This window comes from Labrus bergylta, chromosome 19 (assembly GCF_963930695.1).
Source record: "Labrus bergylta chromosome 19, fLabBer1.1, whole genome shotgun sequence".
Lineage (NCBI taxonomy): Eukaryota > Metazoa > Chordata > Actinopteri > Labriformes > Labridae > Labrus > Labrus bergylta.
Window position 1 is genome coordinate 15,395,569 of NC_089213.1, and position 26,793 is coordinate 15,422,361.

General features: G+C 40.6%; 1 protein-coding gene across 4 annotated transcripts in view; it reads right to left on the reverse strand.

Annotated features, from left to right (window-relative positions):
• col16a1 (collagen, type XVI, alpha 1) overlaps window positions 1-26,793 on the reverse strand; it is a 75,272-nt gene that overhangs the window by 31,843 nt on the left and 16,636 nt on the right. For 2 of the 4 annotated variants that reach the window (XM_065947787.1, XM_020653165.3), the window contains exons 3-24: window positions 26,497-26,565; window positions 26,297-26,414; window positions 18,504-18,627; window positions 17,540-17,821; window positions 16,969-17,049; window positions 14,282-14,350; window positions 10,774-10,806; window positions 6,160-6,195; window positions 6,020-6,070; window positions 5,714-5,746; window positions 5,511-5,546; window positions 5,043-5,081; window positions 4,813-4,875; window positions 3,742-3,786; window positions 3,542-3,637; window positions 3,223-3,261; window positions 1,957-2,001; window positions 1,801-1,836; window positions 1,586-1,708; window positions 838-864; window positions 372-407; window positions 21-146 (exon numbers count right to left, since the gene is read on the reverse strand). In XM_065947787.1, the coding sequence (XP_065803859.1) occupies window positions 21-146; window positions 372-407; window positions 838-864; window positions 1,586-1,708; window positions 1,801-1,836; window positions 1,957-2,001; window positions 3,223-3,261; window positions 3,542-3,637; window positions 3,742-3,786; window positions 4,813-4,875; window positions 5,043-5,081; window positions 5,511-5,546; window positions 5,714-5,746; window positions 6,020-6,070; window positions 6,160-6,195; window positions 10,774-10,806; window positions 14,282-14,350; window positions 16,969-17,049; window positions 17,540-17,821; window positions 18,504-18,627; window positions 26,297-26,414; window positions 26,497-26,565 (1,607 nt within the window). The remainder of the gene's footprint in view (window positions 1-20; window positions 147-371; window positions 408-837; window positions 865-1,585; window positions 1,709-1,800; window positions 1,837-1,956; window positions 2,002-3,222; window positions 3,262-3,541; window positions 3,638-3,741; window positions 3,787-4,812; window positions 4,876-5,042; window positions 5,082-5,510; window positions 5,547-5,713; window positions 5,747-6,019; window positions 6,071-6,159; window positions 6,196-10,773; window positions 10,807-14,281; window positions 14,351-16,968; window positions 17,050-17,539; window positions 17,822-18,503; window positions 18,628-26,296; window positions 26,415-26,496; window positions 26,566-26,793) is intronic. The other 2 variants (XM_065947788.1, XM_065947789.1) reach the window with 2 other exon arrangements.

The following is a 26,793-nucleotide window of genomic DNA, read 5'->3' on the forward strand; positions in this document are numbered from 1 at the left end:
AATACAAAAAACAGACTTACTTGCTCTCCTGTCTGACCAATCCCAGGCTCTCCCTTCTCACCCTTCTGCTTCAGGGTTTGACCTATCGCCCCAGGGACATTAGGGGGTAACTCTCCGAGAGTGGGGCACACAGAACATGCCTCTCCCTAAAGCAAATAGAGAGATGAGGGCTCCGTCAAATATGGTCTCCAAATCCACATCAATTGATGAAAAGACAGTTGTAACTAATGCTGATTAATTAAAAAAAATATATGTACAGGTTTAGCAATAAAAGCAATGTTGAGCTCACTAATTATGGTACTCTATCTACTCGACAACTTTATTAAGGAGTCTAAACAAGAAATTGTTCAATATCAAGACTCCCTGGTGACCTTTTCTCCTTTGGCGCCATCTGATCCGGATTCTCCCTGCCAACACAAAAACACAGACATCCAAGAAAGCTAATTAGCCACAGTTTCGTCTGATGAACATGTTTTTATTTGGGATGTCGTGTCTTGACATGACATTGGAAGCACAGCGGAGCTATTAAGCAGATGTGGGAGTGTATCAGCTATATTTGAGCGGATGGATGCCAGTGCATGGGCTTGAGCATGTTGGCACACTGGGTATGAAGGTATCTTTGTGTAGGAGTTCTAAATGTGTGTGAGTGTGTGTGCACTTTGGTCTCTTTCCTTTGTGAAGTTAAGTCGGCTTGCATCTGCTTAAGGAGAGAGCCTTCTGCACTGCTGATGTTAGCATATCTGAATGTGTAGCAATGCAGATGAGTGTGTATAGGTCACGCTTCTACAGAATACGAATGAACCATGAGCTGTAAATGAACGAGGTGGAACTCTTTACCTTCTGTCCTCCTTTGCCATCTGCACCCTGGGGCCCATGGTATATATGGCGAGAGAAAAGACAGGAGAAGAGCAGAAGTAAACCAGAATAAAGAGTCCTGTTAGTTCAACTTTGTTAAGAGTGAGGTCATATCTTCCTTTCTCTCTCTCTCTCTCTCTCTCTCTGTTGCTCTACCTTCCTTCTCCTTTCGGCCCTAACCAGGTATGACAGATGGATGCTGACATTATTGGAAATCGTTGCACAGAAAATCTCATAAGGCTTTAGATTTATATTCTTTTTTTCCCCCCCACCACAAATCATTCCCCATCTCAACTGCAAGGGGCAAATGCAGAGATGCAGAGTGAACAGAAAGAGAAATACAATGCACAGTATTTTTTTTTTGGAGTCCTGACTCGTGGGAGACAGAGAAATACGTGTAAAGATTACATTAATAAAATGACCTTTGCCTCTGAGGATAAACTTCTGACAGCATCCTTGAACTGCTGCAGTATAGTGAGAATTTATAAGGGCAAAATACAAGCTCCAAGGAAAAACTAAACTGCATACCTTCCCCTTGGAGAGACAAGAAAAATAAAATATATACATTATCAAACAAGTGTTCAAGGTTTAATCGTCAGCTACAGCTCAGACTGTGTCTACAGCCGCCTAATAAAACATGTAGCAAGATCGTAAAAATGTTAAAGTGAACATTCGGGGCAGGTTCAGAACACATTACAGCATGACATTAAAGTCAAACTGTTGTACTTACAGGCAGTCCTCTCTCTCCCATGCCTGGTGATCCAGGCTCTCCTTTTGGGCCTGGCTTCCCTTGAAGAGCCACTGTGTTGCCTAAATCTGCAGGCAACACGGGGCACACTTCGCATGGGTCACCCTGGAGATGCAAACACACAAAATGTGAATTAAACGGCACAAAGGCATGCAGATAAAGAGATTTAAAAAAAAAAAAACAATGTTTACAAGCACCTTATTTCCTTTAGACCCCCCTGGTCCTCTTGGGCCCTATGAAAACAAAAGAACCACAGTTGAAGTTTGATGTATAAGCTCACAGTTGGGATGACTGTAGATTCAAAGCTCAGGTTCGCCTTCCTGAATATCAATCAATGTTTAAGAGTCTCTTACTGGATCTCCTGGTGTTCCATCTTCTCCTTTAGATCCAGAATCTCCCTGTGAACACAGATGACTGCATATTCATAAGAGTATTGTAAAAGTCACGCTGAAAACAATCCTCGTAATCCATGCAGCTTTAATATGAACGCCCATTTGGGAGGGTGGCATAACAAATCTTTGAATCCATAGAGGATGCAAAAGTTCTTATGGATGAAGAGTCTTAAATTATGTTATAGTGTAACAGTGTACCCTTAACCCTAACCCTAACCCCTTACCATAACCCTATATTTATTGACAAATATCAAAAATTAAGTATTCCAAAGTTTGTTCCTGTCCAGCTACCTACTTTCAGTTAATTTAACACAAAATAAATGCAAACATTTAACCTGTGTATTTACACAAGTTTGCAGAGATTGCCAGAAACATGTTCATTGTCTCGTATAAGCTTTGACAATATTGAGCATGTTAACATATTATTACAGGGATGTGTGTCTGTGCAAAGGCTGCAGCTGCAGTGCATGCTGTGTATACAGATGAAATACCAAAGGCGGCGTGTGCATTTAGGGGCTATAGCTTCAGTTATAGAACACAGCGACAGACTTCAGCAGGGTGTTGTGTTACTGACGATACATTTCGTAGTGAAGTCACACATAACCACCAGCTGATACCTGCATGGTAAATACAGACATGGTGGGATGAAACAATTAGTAAAGTTGTGTTTCCACGGATCACCATGTGGCCTGAGCCATGAGCAGGGATGCTAACAGAGCATCCAACAGCAATCCAAAGCCCTGCAGGAAACACTGGTTTTAAAACTGACACAGGCTGATGAGCAGCTCAATGGTTGGTTCAATGCTGGACAAATTCTTGATTAATATCACAGCAATTAGTAGTCCTATTTATCAGTTTATTTTCCTCCTAGCAGGGGTGCTACTTGTAAAGGCAGGGAACCGCTTGGGGCCCCAGACCAGTAGGGGGCCCCAGAGGGCGGACAAACTTTGAACCAAAGCAACTCAAATTTTACAATGACAGTGGGAAAACTCCCTAAAGGGGCCTCATCTGACAGCATTCACTCTCATTGTCCTGCTGAACGCTGGCGGGAGGGTCTCCAATTTACTTTTGCCTCGGGCGACATCAGACTCTAGAATCGCCTTTGCCTCCTAGCTCAGTTATTCGAATAACCTTTCATAATCAAACCTTAATTTCTATATTTTACTTTCAGTGTAGATAACTCACATGCCTCAAGAGATATGTTGGGTCATCGAGAGGGGAACTTACCTTGTCTCCTTTTGCACCACCCGGTTCTCCAGGAGGGCCCTGAGAGTAAAAAAGAAAGAAAGTGCAGAAAACTTTTGGAATGTCTTTCTTAAGATGCTTTAAGGCTTTTGTAAAGGACAATGAGCGCTGCAGCAATAGAAGGAGTCCTGCCAAGTCGTGCCCTTCCCCGGCTAATAATACTACTTATTGGTCAAATTGACATGATCTGTAAGAGGAGTGTAAGGACATTAAGATAATAAGCGAAATGACACCATCCAATAAGTACTAAGTGGCACATTTATTACCTCCAGAATTCTTTAATTAAGAAAAAAACACTTACTGGTAAGCCTGGCCTTCCAATTCCAGGTAGGCCTGGAAGTCCTGGCCTCCCTGGCTCTCCAGCCAAACCCTCAGGACCCACCAAACCTGGGAAACCCTGTGAAAACAGGTGAAGCAACAGATCTATTTAATTCAATCTGGACTGTTAGAGTGCAGACAGGTTGAGGGTAAAAAAAACTCCTACACCTAATGCAGACAGACCTTTTGTCCTTTGGGTCCGACCACACAGATGGACCCTGCTCGACCCTGGGGAAATGGCAAGAGAGAGAGAGGGAAGTAAAAGCATGAGTGTGGGTCAGTAGTCCTCACCAGTGTCCTCACCAGTGTCAGCCTAGACTAATCAAACAAGCATTAGAGAAATCTATTTTGTAACGTGTTCACACACTGCATCAGAGTTCCCTCATTTATTTGACATTTCACAACTGGAAATAGAAATAGGAGGGATTGTGAAGTCTGTAAGATGTATTATCTTCAGTGGTGCATATGCAATATTTGCTGCCTGCCTGATTCAAGTCACATCAACAAGCACATTCATATTCACACTGTCAGATGGATGAGAGGCTGAAGAAAAAAATCTCTGCTCCGCTAAATCCATCTGTCCTAACAAGCACTTAGCCCGGTGAACGGCTAAACATGAGTGTGTGTCTGATACCAAAAAAAAAAAAGAAGAAGGGGGGAAAATCTCAGAGAGCACACACACGTTGTAATTTGTTCCTCAAAAACTTTTCATGCGTCTACAGGATCACGGCGCTGAACAGGGAAGATTATGAGGTTTAAGTCGTCGTGAATAGGCGCCTGGCTGTGTGCGAGACGAACAGAACAGTCAATGAGGCAGCATTGATTGTGCAAGCTTTGTTGCTCTAGCCTAATCTAACAGGCATTAACGGGCCGACTTAACGCCACGGGAGGGAGGGAGGGAGGAAAGGGGGAGAGCAGATATCAATGGGATGCTGAGCTTAAAGAGTAGTACTGTGTTAGTCTACTGAATATCCGCTCCTAGTTTGATAAAAAAAACAAAAAAAAAACAGCGTGAGTGGATATTTATGCGTGCGTGTGTGTGTGTGTGTGTGAGTTTTTTGGTGTGTTTATGAGTGGATGCTCACTTAAGCATATGAGGTATTGAGAGAATATTATTCAAGCTTCATGTTTGATGAAAACTCAAATCAAATGACATGCCTGGAAGACATTTCTGCAGATTTTTTTTACAATTGCAAGAGAAAGGAAAAAAAGGAGAGAAAGAGGATAATTATATAACGAAATAAAAACACCTACGTCCTTCCCTGGAGTGCCTGTGAGACCCTGTGGGCCTAGCTCTCCCTTCTGACCTTTTTCACCCTAGACAGAACCAGAGGGTGTGTGGGGGGGGGGGGGGGGGGGTGTGAGACACAAGGACAGAGGGAGCCACAAGTGGAAATAATACGTTTGAGAAATTAAATTGGATAATGGTTAAAAAAGGTCAGGTTTTGATTATGCATTACAGCAAGTTTCTTTAAACCTTTCACCTTGTACCCAGCTGCTTCAGCCCAGTTGGCAGGTGATCCCTGTGGAGAGAGGGAATGGAGACAAGAACCAGATCAATGACCTGGACAACAAACACACACACACACACACACACACACACACACACACACACACACACCAGTGGAGCATGACAAACAACACAGTGACTAGTAGGAAACCAGTATGGGCTAACAGCAGGAAACACTCCAACTTTGGAAACAGTCCATATTGTGCATGCAATACTCCTACTGCATCAAACGTAAAGACACACATGCCTAAATCCGCTTGTACTGTACATGCAGATCCATGCAACGCACACACATCATTCCCCCTGCATAATTAATGTTGAGCTTGGATGATTAGAAATGAGGTTTTGAACAAAGATCAAACTAAATAGCCGATGGGGAAAGCTGGTTTGGGAGGCGGTGGGATGTGTTGCCATAACCTGTAGCAGGAAGATTGGCACTCACCGGCTCTCCCTTCTGGCCCCTGGGTCCATGTGAGCACTGAGGTTAGAGACACTTGGTTAGCATGAATCATCACAGACCACTTCCCGGCTTGATTTTCAGCTCTGTATTTTTGCTCCGTTGCCAAATTTACAAGACAACACCTCTGTGCAGAAGAAGAAACTTTAGAATACAGAGAGAGACACAATGGGAAAAAAGTAACTTACAGGGCCTGAATGGGAGCCAGAACAGTCATCACCCTAAGATGGAGAGGGGGAGAGAGAGAAAAAAAAAAAGAATGATTGCTCGTGGGTGAGCGCTGAAGAATGCACTTCAGCTTACATGGTGGATTGGTCCACAGCCAGCATCGTTTAAGACTCACATCAAAGTGTGCAGGTATGAGTGTGTTTTTGTGGATGTGGCTGGCTCTCATTGTTCAGTGCGAGGCCTGTCTCGACACGTGATGACATCACACATTCCCTGATATTAGTCTCAATTTTTCTATGTTTTGTACATGTCTTTCAAAAACTCACCCGGTCACCTTTTTCCCCTTTCAAGCCGGCAACTCCACCGAGATTGACAACCTGCAACAAAGACACACACACACATGATTACACACTGTATTAAGACATTCCAATGGAAAGAAGTCCAAGTAAAGATCAAGGATCCTTACATTCTCTTCCCTATTCAGGAGTAAACAACCAGCACACTAAAGACAGATACACAGAGAGAAAGGAAAAAAAGATATATTACTTGACTGTATTTAAAATTCACAGAAGGAGCTGTGTGTGTTTGAGTGCAATTCTGGTTGTCACCAAGTGGTGGCACTGTAACATAAAACTAAGCTGTGCTGAATCCCAAGCTGCTATAGTATGCTGTTAAAAAGGATGTGAGGTGGGCAATACACACACACATGCACACACACACACACACACACGCACACAATTCCCATGGGCGATACAGATCAATAGGAAAGTCTGATTCCCACCGCACAGGAGTGAGAAGACCAGCTGCTCACTCCTGAGGGCACACACATACACACTCAAACTAAATCACACATAGACACCAAATAAGGATAACTGTTATAAATAACTGAAGCATTTTTATTTTTTTTGGATTCAAGTAATTAAAGCCCCATTCCACACACGCTGCTTTCTGGGAGTCTTGCTTTCACACACCAGAAAGTTTGTACACGCTGAAGCAGTGACTACGAGCCTGCTGAGACGAGCAAAAGGAGCGAGTAACAGCACAGAGACAATGTGTAATTCTGTCTCTTCTCTCTCTCTCTCGCTCTCTCTCTCTCTACCCGACCATTCCCCTACATAGCCACAAATCTATCAATGGCTGGCTTGGCTGGCTGCAGTGACTAGTCAGTGTTTCCGAGCTCCTGTCTTGGTCAAGTCCACGTGTAGTCCCATTTGAAACCTCAGCAGTTTATTCCCTTAATTCAACTTGAAATGAAAATGCTGGACTGCTGTAAAAGTGGCACCAAACTACGTTGCAATTTAGCCTATTTTGTTTTCTTTATTCCTCTAAAAAAAACCCTCAAATTTAGCAAAGGAGGGCAGAGTTGAGGAACCCTGAATATAAAAAGATAGACAACGTTTTCTTAAAACTACAGAAGATGCCTGGCTTCAGCATTTGTAGTTTAACAGATTTGGCCCCCAACACACATTTTGATTTGTGAAATGAACTTGATTGACAGCCCACTGCAACCCTGAATGAGATGAGCAGTATGGATAATGGCTGGGTGGATTGGTAGTTTGTTATGTGTAACATAGATTAAAAACCACACAAATATAACAATTAAATAATGGACAGTAAACTTATAAAGCAATCCCTGTTGCAAAATACAACATAATGTACAGTATAAAGTAAATACTTACAAGTATCCACATAGTCTAATCCATATAGACCTTGTTGACTGTGTTTGAGATGCAGATTCAGTCTATCCCAAAAGTCTACACCACACAATGTAATGCACTCTGTCTTAGTGAGTGAATTATTGCTATTCTGCTTAATATTCAGTCGTGACATTTTTGTACTTGGCTTTCTCAGTACAGAACAGTAAACAGCCCCATGTGCATCACTGACTAATGCTAATGAATTAAGGTTTCAAATATGGGGGATGCCAAAAAACAAAGGTTTATTCTAAGGTTGTAACAGTTTCATACACTTCATTATGGTGTTAGCACTAGTACTTTAAAGCAGCACAGCCTTTTGGGGTCACCTGGGTATAGCAAAACAAGCAGAAAACACAATATTTGTAAAGCTTAATTCACAGTTTTCAATTTAAAGAACATTATTGCACGTCCAGCTGAAACCGCGCTACCCTAGCTTTTATTTGAAGTCATGTTTCCGGTCACTCCACTAATTTCAATCCAGAATTAATTCACCTAAAGCACGCTGTTGAACCTGAAATTTCCATCGGGCTGGGGGAGCTTTATACGTATCAATGAGGCCTGATGACACCAATCAGATATGCAAACTCTAGCATGCCTTTAGAACCTGGATGACCAGAATCTTTTTGAAGTTATTGTGCTTGGCCCTAAAAACCCCAGAGAGACTTTAGCTAATGATATAAATCTCCTTAGAGGTATCAGCCTAGCATCTAGCACCATAGGAATCTAGGAGTCCTATTTGATCAAGATATTTCCTTTAACTTTCACATAAAACAGATTTCAAGAAAAGCCCATTTTCACATTAGTAATATCTCTAAAATGTAGGCATATCCACACACCAAAAAACGATGCAGAAAAACTAGTTCATGCATTTGTTACCTCCAGGTTGGATTACTGTCGTTTTCTTTTATCTTCTTCTTCAACTATACTTCAACTAACTATACAAATCAAGATTGATTGATTTTTCTGTGAATTTGGCAGTACAAAAGTCTTTCCTTGTACATGTTAAGGCCTTATATCCATTAGTGATATACGATTAGTCATTAAATTAGCTTAAGTATGTCAGTTAATTTATCAATTATTGCCTAACAAAGTTATTCTAACAATAACTAACAAAGTATTAGTACATCATTTCATATATAGGTATCCTTGTTTGTCTTAGATTTAAAAACATACAACATCCAAAAAGGCTAACATCTAACATCTCACTACATGGGCTTCTTATTCTACAGTAGTGTGACAAAACCTATGCTCATTTATCACTCTAAATATCTGCAAAGAAAGGCTGAATTCATGGCAGTAGTATCCTGTCAGCGAGCCTTGTTCTTTGGCTTGAAAGCACTGACAGAACAAGGGCAGCGAGACCCAGCGCACACTAATGAAATATCAGTGTAGACATAAATTAGTCATTGCCTTGGTTGTGATTTCCAAAATACTACAATTGGATTATATATGTGCTTTTTGTGTGTGTGTAAGAGCCACTTTCTCAAATGCATGATGGGTATAAGAGGGTAGGATTGCAAGTCTGGAATAGCCCTTCGTGTTAATGTATTCCTTGCGGATTGTCAGAGCAGAGCCTTTTGACTCGCACAACAGAGGATCCACTGATGTAGCGGGAACAAGCTATGGAGGAATTGCTGAGGCAGCAGGACATGAAAGCTGTGATGAAAATTGGTTTCTGACTGAGCTTTAGGACTGGGCAGAGAAGCTGAATCTTCCTCTTATTCACACCATTTTATACTATTAATGCATTGGCCTGGATGTCACATTTGTTGGTATTGAAGTGCATGATATCAGGTTGTATTACCGTTGGATTACTGTGGGAAGCATGGGTATGTTGACCCAGAAAAAAAAACTCTCACCTTTTATTTTGTGTTACTGACCAAATCCACAGAGGAGAAAAAAAAAGTCACTTTTGTTTCTTCACAAGTATGCCCCCCCCTCCCCCCGGTGGCAGGGCAGGCTGCGTGCTACAACCCAGGTAATAACCTACATTGAAGAAGTCAGGGGAGGCTACCAGCTGCTTTAAGTAAGCACACACAGGAGCAACATAATGAAGCGTCTTGAGTTCTGTATTCTATTTGTGAACAGAACTTCCCTATTGTGGGTGAATGATAAAATTAATAGGCAGCAGCAGCAACTCCCCGACTGAGACCTCGGAGCATAATGAGGTGTAATTCAGTCCTCTGTCAGTCAGCAAACTGGGTGGGGAGCGAGGTAGGAGGAAATAGAGATATTTCTACTTTTTATAGCCCCACAACACACAAATGGATGGGATCATCCATTTGCTTGCTTATTTATTTACACTGTATTTGGATGTGAAGGGTATAAAGACATGGAGACATTGGATCTGTGACCAGAAGGGTTCAGGAATAACATCAATCTGGAAATATGTTGTTGTCCTGACTAGTGTGATACAATAACTGATTGGCTCGTTGCAAAAGTGAATAATTAAATTTAAAAAATATGGCTATCGTAACAGATTTCCCCTACCGATTTGAATAACAGCATTACTACCTCATGACTCCTCAAGGTGGCACTTTTGACCTGAATAAGGGTAACGTGAACAGAAGTTCCTTGGCAAAAGAGAAGTTGATAAATGAAGAGATGAAGAGAGACTATGTTGAAATGGATGATGAATTTAAAGAGGTCAAACTGACAACAAACTGCAGTAATAGACATGTAAACCCTGCACTTTATCTTTTAGGGGGGATTTTATATTTGATCTTTCTGTATTATCATGATATTATTGTTATTGTGGGCTATGTATTGTATCACATCAGGTCATATTGTTTAAACTGTGAGTTACTATGTGATCCCAATTCTAAGTGACTTTTAGATTCCTATAGCCTCGAACTGTGGTTCCCAAAGTGAGGGTCGCAAGACACCTAGAGGGAGATGCCTTCCAAAAAAATAAATAGACATTTAATATATACATTTTTGAAAAAAAAAAAAAAAAATGTTTTGCTGCTCTCTACACACAGAGATAGACACACCTGGGTGTCTAATTATCAAACATGTGCATATGCAGCCAGTGATAAAGTCTATACATTGGAATTGCTTGTATTCTGCTTCTGGCCTTTCTTACAATTAATTACTATATCAAATAATATTGTTGTTTCTTATCATTTTTTTGTGTTATTTTGTGTTGTTCCAATGCCAGTTGTTGGACAGGAACATTAGTGCTTGTGTGTAGTTGTATATGCTTTAACCATCTGCAGGGACAGTGGGGGTCCCAAGTCTCTGGTAACTAAATTTTTGGGGTCACAAGATGAAAAGTTTGGGAACCAATGGCCTAGAAATCCATTCTAAGTCGTCACAGCACACTATATTCAATGCTGTAAAATCAAATGCGTGTATGTGTTGGTGTGAACTTGGATTCTTACTTTCTCTGCCAGAGTCTTGGATGAGAAAATGTCCTGTTGGAATAAAGAAATTAAAACTTCAGGCCTTTTTTTTGCAAGTCTTTTTCACATCATATCTCAACATGACCCAAATATTACTACCATTTTTGGCTCCACATGGGTCCAAAATTGGATTTTGTCTATGTTTAAACGGGAATGCTGACAGTCTCATGACCAAAACTGTCTGAAATAATCCAATAACTTTGAAGGTCTTTCACAGAAATATCATTTAGTCTGGATTTTTCCATTTTGGCATGACTGTAACCTACTTCTTTTTTCTGCCAACACTATATAAAGAAATGTATTTTCTATATTTTTCTCCAACTGTTACTTTATACCATATTTACACTCACTGGGAGCCAGTAAGTAAATCTCTTGAGGTTGTTTCCAGGACTGGCAGCAACTGCATTTGAAAGTCCCAATAATATGCACATTCTATGACATCTTTGACATCGACAAGCTGTTGTTTGCCTGTTGAGTGTGCAATGCATCCCTTCAAACCTAGTTGCCATTTCACTTCATTGCATCAGATACACAGACAGGAAAAATAGGGGCCATACTGTTTTCACACACGGGTCATTAAGAGCTATTTTCCATTTGTAAGTAGAGAAATAGAGATGAAAGAGGATGAGGAGAGAGGGAAAGAAAATACTGTACCTCAGGAGCCCAGAGGCAAATAAAGAGACGGATCCTGCTGTGCACAGAGTTACAAACAGATGAGAAAATTTAACAACAAGAAAGGGGAGAAGGGATTGGAAAAGCTTAGCGTAAACAATTTTTCATGGTGGTGAGTTAGAAGGAAAGAAGTAAGGAAGCGTTTCGGCAAAAGTAGAAGGCATTTTACTGATGGTTTTGGACTTGAACTTAAAAAGTTGAAGTAGAAACACACTGAGAACGGAGAAACAAGAAGCAAACACGCCCGTGGGTCTTCTGAGGACGGGATGACCTTTCAGCTGGGAGCTGAGTTGAAAGCAAGAAAAAATACGTTTTCTGTGTTGGAAGATAAGAAACAGTGTGGGTGAGATTTGTCATACCCCAGGAAAGTAGAAACTGCTTTGACCCAAACACAGACACAAATGGAACAAACACCTCTGCACCAAACCTTACTCAACCGGCCTGCAAAGATGATGTTAAACACCAACGAGGGATGTGGTTTGTTTTGTAAACCAGATTAGTACATTATTTCATTAATCCTAACTGATGCTCCTCAGCCAGATATTGTTCAAACCAACAAAAATGTACTTAAAATTATTTCTGAAATCACAATGTTTCAAAAGATGCCTGACATGTCTAGCTCAACTATGGGGATATATGGGTAAAATGTCTTCAGAGTTATTTAGGCTGATGGAAAGGTACATAAAATACACATTACAGAGTGTCTTGGATTAATTATCTCTGTGGTCATCATTTAGCTTTAAAAAAGATCAACAATTCTTGAGATATGTAGTAGCATCTAGTATGGAATAAGATGTTTCCACAAGCTTTTGAGCCAGGCTTATCCCAGTTTGCTTTCTTACCAGATTTAAGATGAAAGAATCATTACGGGTTTCATATGTAGCCTAGGTTAAAAGGTAAACTTTTAGGCAGATTCCAGTTCCATTTCTTCATTCAAGCTAACATGCTAAAACTGAAACCGGGATACAAACAAACATGTTGCTTAAACGCATGTTATCAGCTTGGAGACGCCAAGTCCAAAGTTTTAATTGTCTAATAGTCAGGTACAAAACCCTTTTTAACTCGCCTTTAAACTTGTTATTTGGGATACAACACAAATTTGGGTTAGCTGCAGTGGTGCAGGTGGGAAAAAATTGTTTATCTTTGCACTAACATAATTTCGTTAACCTTTGCTTGAATCTTTTTGCTAAGATAAGCTAACCATTGGCGAGAGGAAGTTAGCCATTATACTAAAATTAGAGTGTAAATTATTTTCCATAAACATTGGACCTTTGTTGTAAAATAGTCCTCGGGCTGATTTAGCTCTGTTGTAAATCTCATGATAAACAAATCAGTTTTGTCAGTCTGACAATAGGGTCAGAAATTCAAGCGTGACATGCTAGCAGCAGCTAATTAAAGCTAGCGATTCTAGCTATAGCATAAATTAAAGCGTTAAGCCTCACACAAACCTGGGCAACTTTGCACCAAGTTGAATATGTTGACAAAATGTGTAAGTTACATCAAAGGGGGGAAACTTTTTGTAAGTTGGTGAACAAAGAAATATACAATTATACTGCATACCCATTGACTACAGTTTACCCTCTGCTCACACATTGTAAATAATGTAGAGCACTTTTTCCACATATAGAACAGGTCACATTCCACGTATGCGGACCTTAATGTGCTGTCACTCAGGGAGGCTTAGTTTAATGAAAGCAGTGCTAAGGCTCAGTAACATCTGGCCTGCTCACTGGAATCTAGGATTAAATTTGCTGCATACGGAGCTAACATAGAGATAAAGATAGAAACAACTCAACTCTGTCAGCACTTTTTATCATATTTAAATGAACTAAAGCGCAGAAGAAAGAAAGAGACCATACAGTTGTTAAATTGGAAATTAGGATGTAAATGTGCGTGGGCTAAAGACTATAATACAGTATTGTTAGAGTCATTCAGCAGCAGAGCAACAAAGAAGAAGGAAAAAGAATGACAGGTAAGAGAGAGATATAAAAACACGGAGGTGGCATTCCTTGAGTTATTGCATCTGTGTCTGGCTGAAACCATCTACAGGATTAATGACTGTGTCCTGAAATCTGCCAGAGCTCTAAGTTAACACCAGCACTCCACAAGACAAACACGAGGCCCTAATGAATAGATAATTGGATATAGATCCCATTAATATGAATGATGGAACAAGCGGGTGTGGAAACAAAAAATAAATTGCCTTAGCGTTACACAGGACGAACTTAATGTATCAAACAGCGTTGAAGCGGCCATAAAATACAAACCATGGAAATTTGTTGGAATTACAGCTCCCATAGTGTTGCATGAGGCTCAATTTGTCATGGATCTGCCACTGCGTGTGGACAGTTTAAACAAATGTTACCAGAAGTGTTCTCCGAAATGAAGTCATATAAAACCAGGAAGTGCTAAAAAAAAAAAGAAAAATCTGCAGCAGAGAAAAGATGTTTTCCAAGTCATTGTTTCAAGGAAAAAACATCGACACCATTTGGTATAAGTCCTGCAGGCCAGTGTTTGCTTGACAGCAGGAGTTTGAGGCAATTCAAACTGTCTGAAGAACAAAAGTGTTTGATGCCAACTGCTTGTCTTTGTCTGTACGTGTTATGTCTGTGCCTGATGGGGACCATATGTTTTTCTAACTCTCAAGGAAGTCAGAATGTTTGGGGGAATATTCCGTAACATTACACCTCACATTGTTACTGGATTAAAGAGCTTTTCTTTGATTTCACAACTGTACTATTTAGTGTATGCATATCTTTTTTTTAATTTTTTTTTTATGTGCATTTCGGTTAAGATGTGTGCAGGTCAGTTTTACCTGGTTAAAGGTGTTTTCGAAAAGGTCATTCTCCGCAGCACGGCGGTTCTTGGGAGTGTCCGGTGGGCACTGGAAAAAAAGAGACACATAATTGAATACAGGATAGGCCAATAAGAATAGTTAGTCGTCTTATCTGAAACCTATTATTCTACTCTGGGCTGTATGTCAAAAATCTGACTTTCAAAAATCCTCCTTTTTTCGCATTTGATACAACACTGAATGTTTAACATGTGACAAAAGGTAGAGTTCTGTTCTTAAGTTAAATACTATATTAATTTATTGTAGGTAGTGTATATTTGTTGTGTTAATTCATATTCATATTATATTGATATTACCGTACGTGTCTTAAACAAAAGAAAGCCAGGCTATAGGCTCATTGTCAGGCTGTACTTCACTGCTGCAGTTGTTTGAGCTAGCCTACATGCTAATATCCACATGCTAACAGACTGATAGCAATCCTTGAATGCAGAAACTTGGCACCAACAATGCTTTTACTGCTTACTCTTCAGGTTTAGCATGCCAGCATTCTAACATTTGCAAATTAACAATAAACACATGTTCCCACAGAGGCTGTCAAAATATGTGTTAATTGTGTTTCTTGAGTGTTTATGCTAAGATACTAACATTGAAAGCTCGTACCCATTGAGAAATAGTTGTCTCCTTGTTTTTCTAGTTTGAGCATAATGGCATGATAAACCAGCTTAAATTTAAATCTCAAATAGCCAATCTTCAACAACTTGCCTGTCTTCCTTCACCATTTAACATGAGACTGAAGCAGTATGGAAGTAATGTCAGAGCGTGTAACAACAATGTTTTTCCTTCCTGTTTGGAGAAGCTCAAGCTTTCATGGGTTTGTGAGCATGTCAGTGAGTGTCAACCCATGTGAACTCGTGCCCCCAAAACTTGTTATTTCAAACTTAAATGCAGCTTGGAGGGAGCCAGCAGGTATGCCTCCAACCCTCTAATAACTCTCTCAGTTTTGTCACATTCAGTCCTTTCTCCAGAGGACTCTACACTTTCAAACGTCTGAGAGAACATCTTACCCTATTTGTATCCCTCTTTTAAAATCATTTAAAAAATGAAATAAAAACATCCGCATGCACACGCAGACACGTCAGCGACGATACTCAGGAGAATTCTGACAAAAAGTTGGCTGAGTACAAAAATACCAGCAGCTTAAAAATAAACCCCGAGAACTGGCTGTTTGAAATTCTTCCCATAACTGAATGATCACCCGCTCTGCATTTGCCTGCCGAACAGAAACCTGCTGCTGTATTTGGGTCCAATAAATGTGTTTTCTGTTTGATAAGGCTTTGTCTGAAGTCCACAAACAATACCTTCACGAAATACAGACTGAGAGGACAGGCACAAGAAAGAGAGAGAAAAATAAAGACCCAGGAATAGGGAATATTTATTAAGCTGCAGGAAGCAGCAAACCTCACTTTCAATTAGGATTTTAGTCACAGTCACAGAGTACAAACAATATTAGAAAACCACAGTAGATACAACGTATTTGCACACAATAGGATTAGGCTAAACCCTAGTCAGTTTGTATACATAAAACCCTATGTTAAACAATGCCTCTAGAGGATTTATTTTGTCTCACATATGACAGGCATATTAATTTCACTCTGTATTGAAACACTTCTGAAAATCACAATCCAAGATGGGCAGCCATGATCTAATTTTCTTTCTGAGTCCATAACATTAGCTGGAAGACCCAAATTATGGAGACAACTGTTGCTAATTAACAAGAGTAAGAGGAGAAAATGCTTCAATTGTGATTCTGCGAAGTCAGCATTTCTCGCAGCTGTTGCACAGTAAGCCTCAATGACTTTTATTGCAAAGCAGCTGCAACCAGTGGTGAGTCATAATAAGAGGGGTGGGTAAGTTATTTGGTTTAACCAAGATTAAAGTTGGTCCAGACTGCTCCAAACACAATTTTTCACTAGATCAGAGGAAAAGTGGTCGGCAAGTAGTGATTGATTTGGATTTGACCCTGAAACCTCTTAAGGCACAACTTAACAAAAAATAAATAAAAAAATTTCCCACACTCATAAGTCATAACCCTGTGTTGGGACTGGGTTAGACCAATAATTTGGATTGGTAAAATGGTCAACTGGTTAAAACCGGTACCAAGCCCATTTCAACATTTCATCTTACTTAGACCAGATTAACACTTCAGGAAATACTCTTTCTGACTTTTCAAGCCTGTTCTGATTTATTTTGGACTGATTCTTTGCCAGGACCAGTTGCCAGGCAACCCTCAGAGACTTTAGAAAGTTACTCCTTCCAGCACATAAATAATTCAACACAAAACCTCCCTTCAAAGGGAGATTTTTTTTTGTTTAACTTTCATTTTTTAAGGATTAAGCCAACTGGACAAAACATGTTGTTATTGGTTGTTTTGAGCAGTAAATGGAGGGGTTGTTCTACCTTCCCATGTTTTTGCTCTTGCTATGCTAAGCTAACCACAAGCTGGCTACAGACACAACAGTGAAAATAAAATGTGTCTCCCCAAACAGTGAACCTTTTCCCTTACTGCCAGGTTAAAAGAAGTCTGAATATAATGAATATAATAGAATAATAGAGGAGAGCAGTTGTGCAAATTTTCTGCTCCATACAAATCCACTATTCTTGTTAATCATGGCTAGACCAACAGTAAGTGAAGGTTGCCAATCTCTCACCCGTGCCCCAGGGATCTCACAGCAGGCCTCTTGAATGGCGAGGGATGGGTCGCAATACAGCATCACCTGCTGAATGTCCATCTAGGAAAAATAAGGATAGGGAGCAGTTGTTATTTTAAACATACATGTCTCTGTATTCTGGGTTGTTTAACTTTAGCTTTAAACAAGGAAGAGAGGGGAAAAAAATATTTAAAGCATTAGGAAAGCCCCTTGTCAGGAGGGTTACATGTTTTGTGTATGTGCATGTGCATGAATGTGTACATCTCTTCCTAAGTAAGTAAGCCAGGTAATTGATCGTCAAACTAAATGCCTGGATAACTGGGTCTATTCAGTGTTGATAGTACCACAGGCCCATTCTCCTTGTAACAACGCTCCCTTTTTTTATATCAGGACTGAATGAGAGGCCTCAACAAATCAATACTTAAAGCACACAGTCTTAGGTCTACACAGAAATATGAATAGACGCAAAGATGCCTCTTGCATATTTTTTAAATTCTTATCTCAAATGCACTATGAATCAAAGAACTACCAGTGAATTCATTTTAGTATCTTCTTTCACAATTCTGAATACCTGCACAGATCCAGCGTCTGCAGCCCGGACGCCCAGCAGAGTGTGTCCATCAGTGGGCACAGGTCCACGGGGGTCCATCGGTTTGGTCTCAATGGAGCTGCAGTCCACGTGGAGTGATACTGATTCTTGTTGCACACTGAGGGCCACCTTGTGCCAACGCAAGTCCATCAGGGCTTCCACCCCCTCCCCGGAGAAAACGCAGCTCACTAGGTCAGCGGCAGGGTCTGCCCCACTGGCACGTAGAGACAGGGTGCCGTCAGGGCCGTTGAGGTCTACGGAAAGCTGGGATGGAAATATGAGAGAGGGAACAATTAGGAGTGCAGTGTATTAAAAGGGGGAAAGAGTGCCAATTAAACACCAAGAAATAAGTCTGACTGTCTGTGGCATTAAGAAAGAGTTATGTGTACACCCTGCAACTAGCTAACAAAGCTGTAGAACACATAAGCAGAGACAGAGTAAAGGCATAGACATATTAATTACACACGCAAGCCGTACAACCAATCAATCATTCCTAATGAGGCAACTTGGCTCCATCCATCATACACATTGAGTATTTAAATCTGGCCTCACACTCTCAGTGATTATGGGGACTCCAGTGCTTCATCATAGAACACACACGAATAACAATGAAGGTGAGCGGAAGATGATCGAGGGAAGACGACTGAGAGACAGTGAGCGAGAGAAAGAGAGTAGAATAAGAGAGGACAAAAGAGGCTTGGAATGAAAGGGGGGCCAAAACTGAAAAGGTGTCACGAAAGGGAAATTAATCGAAAGGGAAAGTGGAAGACTTTGCTAAAGAGAAATGAGAGACAGTAAGAATGAGTCGACAAAAGGTATGATGGATAAAAGGTGAGAGATCAAGAAAGCGAGAGGAGGAGGGAATTATACAGTGAAGAAGTAGAGAATGGAGAAGAGCGAGGCATGAATGATGAGGCGAGAGAGAGAGAGAGAGAGAGAGCTGCACCTGTGGGTACCCCTGCTCATCAGAGATCTGGAAGAGGTAGGTGGTGTCTTTCAGGGCGGCTTTCTTCAATGCCAGGGTGAAGATCAGGGTGAACTCCTCAGGTAAACCATGAGGAAATACCTGACTGGAACACAAGAAATCAGAAGGGTCAGGGACATGAAACACCATTCGTTTTATTCTGATAGCCTACAAGACCTGCGACCATTGTCTGGTGGTTTCAGCCATGTCAGCTCTAAATATTATACCATGACTAGCATATCAATGTTTTCATTTCTAATTTCTTCATGTATGTTTATTGTATAGAACAAGCTGGTTTAATGACACACCACTGTACAGTCTTTAAGTATTTACTACCTTCAACAGCTAGCTTAGTTCCACAAAGCTCTTTCCCAATGAAGCTGTGTTGTTCCTAAAGCCTAGAACAAAATGCGACTGTAGGCTAAAAGCTAACTGCTAGTTCTCTAGCGGGTAAAGGAGGCAAGCTATTTAAATAAGGTATTTCTACTTTAAAATTCTCAACTTTAGGTAGAGGCTAATCCCTTCCCCACACATATAGCCTCTTGTGTCAAGTACCATGCAAACCTTTTTGGTGGCCACACAGGGAAAAACTCAAATCGTAAAACAAGACCAAACAAGCTAGCACATAAAATGAAGTCAAAGTATCTTAGCATTAGCCCAGTAATGTGTTGATAGCAGGATGTAGTAGCACAATATGTGTCCAGGTGTATATTGCAAGTCCTTGTGGGTCCTTTTTCTTTAAAAAAAACACACTTGAGTGTTGGCTGTGGAAACACATTTCACAATAAAGACTTTCTATAGGCTATTGACGTGCAGTTGTTAGCCAAAGAGCTACAGTAACAACGCATGTAATTGCACTTTTGAAAAATAAAGACAAAAGTTGGTTTTAAATATTTGTATTTTCTTCTTCATTGACAAAGCAATCTCATGTGTGTTTGGAACTCCTTTGTATTCTATGCATGTATTTTTCAGTCTATATATTCCCTCTAGCTTGAATCTAGCTTGTCTCCCCACATTGTGTGCCTGAAGTCAGTCTCACAATGCAAAGCCACTCTATGTGTAACCTCTTGGCATTCATTTTCATATCTGATACAGTTGGGCAAGCCTCATCCCTCAATTTTGGTCAAGGGCATCTAAGCACATAACATACACTCACACACACACACACACACACACACACACACACACACATATACACACACACACACACACACACACACACATATACACATACACACACAAGCATATTCAGTGCATGGTGGAGTGTACCGTAGATGGATTGAGAGATGAAGGGTTCACAAACAAGCCCAGTGAAATATATGACCAGTATGCTCACCGAGATTTTCAACACTGAAATATTCTCTCTTGCTCCATTTCTTCTCTCTCTCTCTCTCATTGCACACACACACACACACACACACACAAACACACACACACAAACAAATACACACACAGAATTGTTGATGCTGGCAGCTGGTTTCCCACTCCTAGAAGTGGGATGACAGTGATTTATGACTGAGAGAAGATCCAAGGGAAAACAGCCAACTACAAGACGTCACAACAAAGAGAGGATGAGTGGGAGAAAAGGTGAGGAAGAGAAAACATTAGAGACCTGGAGAGGCACGGGAAGGCAAAGAGTGATCCAGAGACAATAGAGAACTATGGTGAGGGACCCAAAACTTCTGTGTACGGTAACTGAATGCATAAGAATACATAAAGGTGCAGGACATAGGGTTGTTGAGGGTGCTGCAGCACCTCCGTGAATCAGGCGCAACTAAAATCATCAGCTTTAACAGCAATTAAACTTGTGTTAACCACCTTTATGGGAAATGTAGGTGTAGCACAGCAATGTGAGTGACAGTTTTTTTTATTGTCCAATCACTATAGTAGTGTGTAATGTGTTAAAAATGCGTCCTGCAGAGGAATACAACTCGCAGCAGGTTGGCGCTTTCCCATTATTGCGTACTCATTGAGGTTCAGCGAGGTTTTTAACAAGTTAGTCAAAGACATCTGTTCATCCTGTCAGAGAGAGCAACATAACCAAATGGTCCTGTAGAATTTAGAGGTTTAGTTTATTATGATTTTAGTACTTCTGAGAGGGAAGGGAGATACGGACGAGTGAGGGAGATAGTAAAAACGCACAGAAGTGGAGGGACTCGAAAACAAAAGCTTCATTAGATCATAGGTCCTAATGTTACTCCGTTTACCAGTCAAGTGTGAGAACATCATTAGAGACTGTGGTCTCTGTTAACAGACAAGATGCTGTTTAATTTGAGTGTGCATCGATGCCTGCTCATCCGCTCATCACCATAAACGATTGTATCCTTACTGCTCCGTTATTTGAAAACTATAAACTAGTCATAGGCCATGTCTGTATGAACTTTGGGTGTTGAGTTTGCTGTCCATTGAATGGTAAAACTAATCTAAAATTGGTATGAGATGCTGTTAAAACTCTAATGATTAATATCCAGAACATCAAAATGAATACTTAAATTGGAATTTGCGCAGTTGACTATGATGACTTATCCTACCAACCCCAGCTACTGTATGACTGACCTCAAGCGCTCTTGTAAGAAAAAGATTAAAGCACAGAAAAGTAGATACACATTGTAGGTACACAATATGAAACTGGAGGTGAGTTGTGTGCAGGATAGACAGACAGGCTGACATTAAAAAAGAAAGAAACGTGTTGAGGATTGAGTTGTTTTGCTGTCGATTACTGTCATGAGCTGCAAGGCACCGAACCATTTTTTTAGTTGAAAGTTTCTCACCTTGACCTATTACATTCTGAGTCCTGGAAAAAGAAAAGTACAGATACACACCTACAAACACACAAACATGCAATGAGGCGATAAATCACTCAGTATGGGCCAGACAGATTCAGATCTCCTCTACCAACTAGAGACAAAGTTACTTCTGCCTCTCTTGTAAATACAAGAGTAAAAGAAGAATGTCAGTGCAAGACAGAGGAAGGGGGGAGGGAGGAAATCCAATTGTAGAAAAAGCAGATGTGGGGTTTTATCACCTGGAGAGGTGTATAGGCGCTCTTGGGCTCTGGGTTCTACCTGTGCTCAAATCAATTGCCTTCAGTGGAGAGTTTCTATCCCTGGATGAATTATACATACCTGACTGGTAGGAATTTTAAACAGCTCCAAGCTGATATATAGACACAAATATAGTTTCACCAACTATAGTGGGCAAAGGTTGGTACACTTTGCATTTTCTCCCTAGGGCTATTTTTTTTATAAAACGGAAAACACCTTGACATCTTTCATAAACCAGATTTACTGCCTTGCAATTGTATGCCTCTGCCAATTTGTCAAGCATAAGTCTACATCCATCTAGTTTCCCACAACGTGACCGTGTAACTTTAGCCAATATGAAGTTCATGAGAATGAGACTGACCTGAGCCAGACCTTTGAGCACCATCATGTGATAGCTATCACCTTCAGTAACTTTTTGTGCCACGATTGAAAGTCTACCAGGATGCGACTGTAATAATGAAACAGAAGAAAATAGTTTTATTTCTCACAGTATGTGCACTTTTGGCCTACTTGGAAAAAGAAAAAAGTCATCACTAAGCTGTATCCTACTCACAAGAACTGTATGTACAGATCAGTTCAGTCAACCCAACAACATCATGTCTTGCAGGCATGAAGATTTGAATTTTTTTTATTGCATTGCTTATGATACCCTGCTTTGATTCATACCACCATCATCAGCTCTGCCCCAAGCTCTTTTGGAGCATCAAGCAGGTTTCCAATACTGTGTAGAGCAATTTGTGGGGAAAATGTGGTACTGTAGTTTTACGCACATCACAGTGGTGCAGGGTGGTGTAAAAACTTCACATTGAGAAAGATGACAGGTCTGCACGCTTGCTTGAATTCCACAAAAACTTTTAATTCATCAGAATCACAACATTTCCTGAAGAAGACCTCTATTTTAAACGTTGAGATTGTGATGAATTAAAAAATGTTGTGGCATTTAAGCAAGTGTGCGGGACTAACTTATTCCTTAGGGTAACTTGTGGGTCAGCGTCTGAACAAGGACGGTCTGCATCTATCCTAAGAGCCCAGCTAGGCTCCACTTTTCTGTACAAAAACAGTGCTTTGAGATAAACATCAGCCTTCTGCTAACTCACAAAGACATGTTTTACCTTGATCTAATGCTTGACATAAATGATCAATCAATGCTGCCTAAAAAGTTGAATAACATATAATTTGGCAGTGTAAGGTTATTGTGAAGGGTGCCATTATTTCTAATGAAACAAATCAGTGCAAGGTATCCTGGGTGAACAGAACATTATGTAAACAACAAATGTCAATGTCATGATGGTGGACTGTCATGATTTGGTCTTACACAGTTTTGTAATTTTGTGTATTTGGGAGTTTAGGTTTCCATGTTTTAATTTCTCTGCCTCTGTGTGTTTCCCTCCAGTCCTGATTGCCCTTATTGTCTTCTCCTGTTTCATAAGTCTCACCTGTGTCTGATTACCTCATGTCTATTAAGTCTCTGGGTTTCTTCCCTTCTGTATCAGATCATTGTCTTATGTTGGATGGCAGCGACAGTCTATGTCAGTCTTCCTAGTGATTCCTCGTGGCTACCTGCGTTCTTTACCCTTTGTTTTTTTTAGTTGGACATTTTGGATTTGATTTTAAGTTAGTTTTTGTTTAGAAATAAAATGATTTTCTTTATTCTGTACTTGAGTCCTCCAAAACGTTGTTTTTCCACAAACAGTGACAGTGGAGAAGTTGTCAGGGAGATACTAACGTCTTTAGTAGTCATCCTCTGGGCACCTTGAATATCTTTGTATGATATCGTGTCCGACCTTTGATAGCTTTCAAATGCCTAAGAATGTCAACCTGCTGGTAACGCTCACAGAAGAGTCAGACGGTCATGAAATGGATTTATCCTCTTGGGTCCCTGAAACCATGACATTCATTCAAGTACTCCATGTAATCTAAAATGCCTAAATGCGATCAATTCACCCGCTGGGCTTCTGAACGTCATGTTCATCGCAGCTTTTGAGGATGCAGTCAAAAAAATGTTTTTTTAAAAGGGCCTCGACACTTAGGCAACATTACTATGATTATTATTATTATTATTATTAATGGTACAAAATTGCTCACTTTGTAGGGCTAATGGACTGAGTATGGACATTTTGTACCAGGAATTCAACGTTGGTTAGAGAAGCTATCAGCCCCGCCTCTACCTGCAGTGGTAAACGCAAATATATTTGTGTGAAGTGAACCACTCCCGATCAACTCATATCCCTGCTCAGCCCTCTTCATTCGCTTTCTAGAACTAAAATCACTTTACTGCTATGTATCTTTCCTTTTTCCCCTCCTACAGTGTTTGATCTTACGTGATCTTTGGCCTGAGAAACTTTGTAGCAGAACAAATGTCCTCACCTTTTGCACTCCTAATCTGTGGTTGCTAAAGCCGCAATGCCTTCTTGGTAAGAACAGCAACACATATTATAAATTGTGTATGTTCAGCTGTGCGATATGAGTTATTTCATTCTGTCACAAACACTTGTAATATTGACCTCATGCTACTAAATCAAACAAAAGCTTCCTGCCTGTCAAACTAAACTATAGCTGCAGAAAACAAAACAGGCGCGCAGCAATCAAATCACATTCTGTTGGAAATTAAAAGGCATGTCTCCTGCTGTGACTGGGGCCCATCTCACTATCAGCGTACGGCTCAGAGAGGCGAGAGACAAGTAGCTTCATCTGCCTGTCACTCTGCTGTGTTAGCTTGGATTAGCTGAATGGATTAGCCTCTGATACAAAGCAAACCTGCTGGTTTCCAATTAATGTACTCACGTCTCACACTTCAGTCAACCTCACTGACGTTGACTCTAAAAAAAAATAAAAAAATAAAAAGCCTTTCTGAGTGACAGCGGCGCCTGAGGTGGATGGGAGCCATGCAATGAACAGTTTAGGAAACACAGTCGATATTCTGGAATAGGAAAAAGGAGGGAGATCTAAGGCGAGATGCTGCAACTGCACACGTAGTGTTCAAGCAGAGACAAATGTAAGCAGACGGGCACAAACACACAAATGAGTGCACACATGCATAAATGCCAAACACACACTCACACTCGGATTGTCTAAGAGAGAAAGTCAAAGAACAAGCCTGAGGGCTCGTTCTGATGCATTCGCTTATTGTCTGGATTTAAACCTTCAACCCTCTTGTTTCCTCACTACATAGCATCCCTTAATCCTCCATCTGTTTTCTGCCTCCACTGTGTTTTTCACTTCTATAAATCCCCCAAAACCCTCCATACAGCACAGTTTAGTACAGTAAAGAAAAATCTAAAAATTGCAGCAGATAATTAAAGACAGGGACCATTGTGACTATATGAGGCAGTTATTTACGCATGCATCTCTGTTTAGATTCTGTTTGGTCATTTTGGGGAACATGGCAGTACGTTCTATGCCAACAGGCGAAGCTGATGTTTTAACATTGAGTATTGTCAGTTTCAGTTAAGAAGAAGTCACCGATGTTGAATACTTCACTGATGAAACTGACAGCAAAGCTCTCGATGGGATAAAAATGTCAATAAACGCTGCACCATGAGAAAATCCCAAACCAGCAGGAGCCAAAACGAGACAAAGAACCGTGTTCCCATCCTCTCTCTCTCTCTCTCTCTCTCTCTCTCTCTGTGTATGGTTCGAGGCAAAACAATAACATCTTGGATTTTTCTCTTTAGCTCCAAAGCAACTGATTTCCTGAGGTGAAGTGACAGTTTTTTTTGGTGTTCCCTCGCTTTTTTCATAAGGACAACCTCTCTCTGAGCCAGTGACAAACAATATGTGACACTTTTAGAACAAAATGTCTCCAATGTAAAAGAGCTGGGGTTTTTTTAGGAAAGAGATTTGTAAGAGCCTTCAAGCAAGTGGAGCTCAGAGTGCTGGACTCAGTATTAGGAAAAAAACATCCATACTGACCCAAATGACAATTCTGGAAAACTGCTTTAACACCAGTGTAGCAAGAAGCTCAGCTGTATGAAAATCAGCTTCGATTCACAGACTTGAGAAAAGCAAATAAAAGGCAAATAAAAGACAAATTAAAGACAACAACAGTATAATAACAACATGAAACAGCATAATTAAACCATGTCATGTTCAAAAACCATGCTGTGCAAGGAACCCGTTCCCTGTTGGATTTTATGGCTGAAGGTCTCTCTCGCCAAAAAACAAGTTAAGAACAAGCTCAGGCTCTTGAATGCTACAGCTAAATTAGTATGAATTTAGCTGTTCTTTACGAGGAACTGCATCATGTCAGCAAATTAAGTCATCACTCTTATAGCTATAGTGCTCGAGCAATTAAGCCAGGCATTTCATACAGTACGAAAACTACTTGCTGTAAGTACAAAACCCGGAAAACCAAAAAGTGCTGTTACAAGTTTTTACGAGCCTGTCAGTGGTGAGGGAAATGAAGTGGTACGTCTGGTAATGCAGTCAGAGTTTGACCCTGGTGCATGGTTTAGCCATGTGTTTGCAGCCATGGGAAAGCGCTGACATGCTGAGTGAGAGTTCAGAGGCTAAGTAGCTGGAGGGCATTCGGACTCTCTGTTCCTCTCTTTGTTCAGACATGGCATGAAGAAGAAAAGAAAACACTGTGCCTGTCCACATAGGCCTACAGAGAGCTGAAAGTTCATCTCCAGTTGTACCTCCTACAACCGTACACAATGTGTATGTGCAAAATGTGTTTAGTCTGTAGTTGCCTGAAATAAAAAGAAAGCGAAATCCATGCTGTTAACTTACTCTGTTGGGCGTAGGAGTGCTGTTTTACCCAGGCGGAGGATGACTGGTCCGCGGGGGTTGCGGATCTTCTTGACATCTGCACTCTTGAGCAGTGAGAATCGCCTCACCAGATTGAAGCCTGACAATAAATGCCACTCATCAGAATCCACATACAATCAGAGAAGGAAATGTGTCCGTTTTGGCATTCTTTTTTTTTTCACCTGTTATATTGTTCCTTGCAGACTGAGGAAACTTCCACTCATCCACTTGTAAGTCCGGGCACTGTACATCTGTAGAGACAGGTTTATGACACAGAGGGTTATAGAAGTAAGCGGATGTGTAGATATGAAATAAAACGTGAAATTCAAGCTGCATGGGATTACATAAAAAGCATGTCAGTCTTTAGAGAAGATATTCCAAATGTAGCAATGTACAAGAAACAGAGATATTGATCCAAAAGTAAAAGAAGGGGAGTCGTTTGGGGTGAAAGACAGTCAAAAGGGAGTGGAAAAAACACA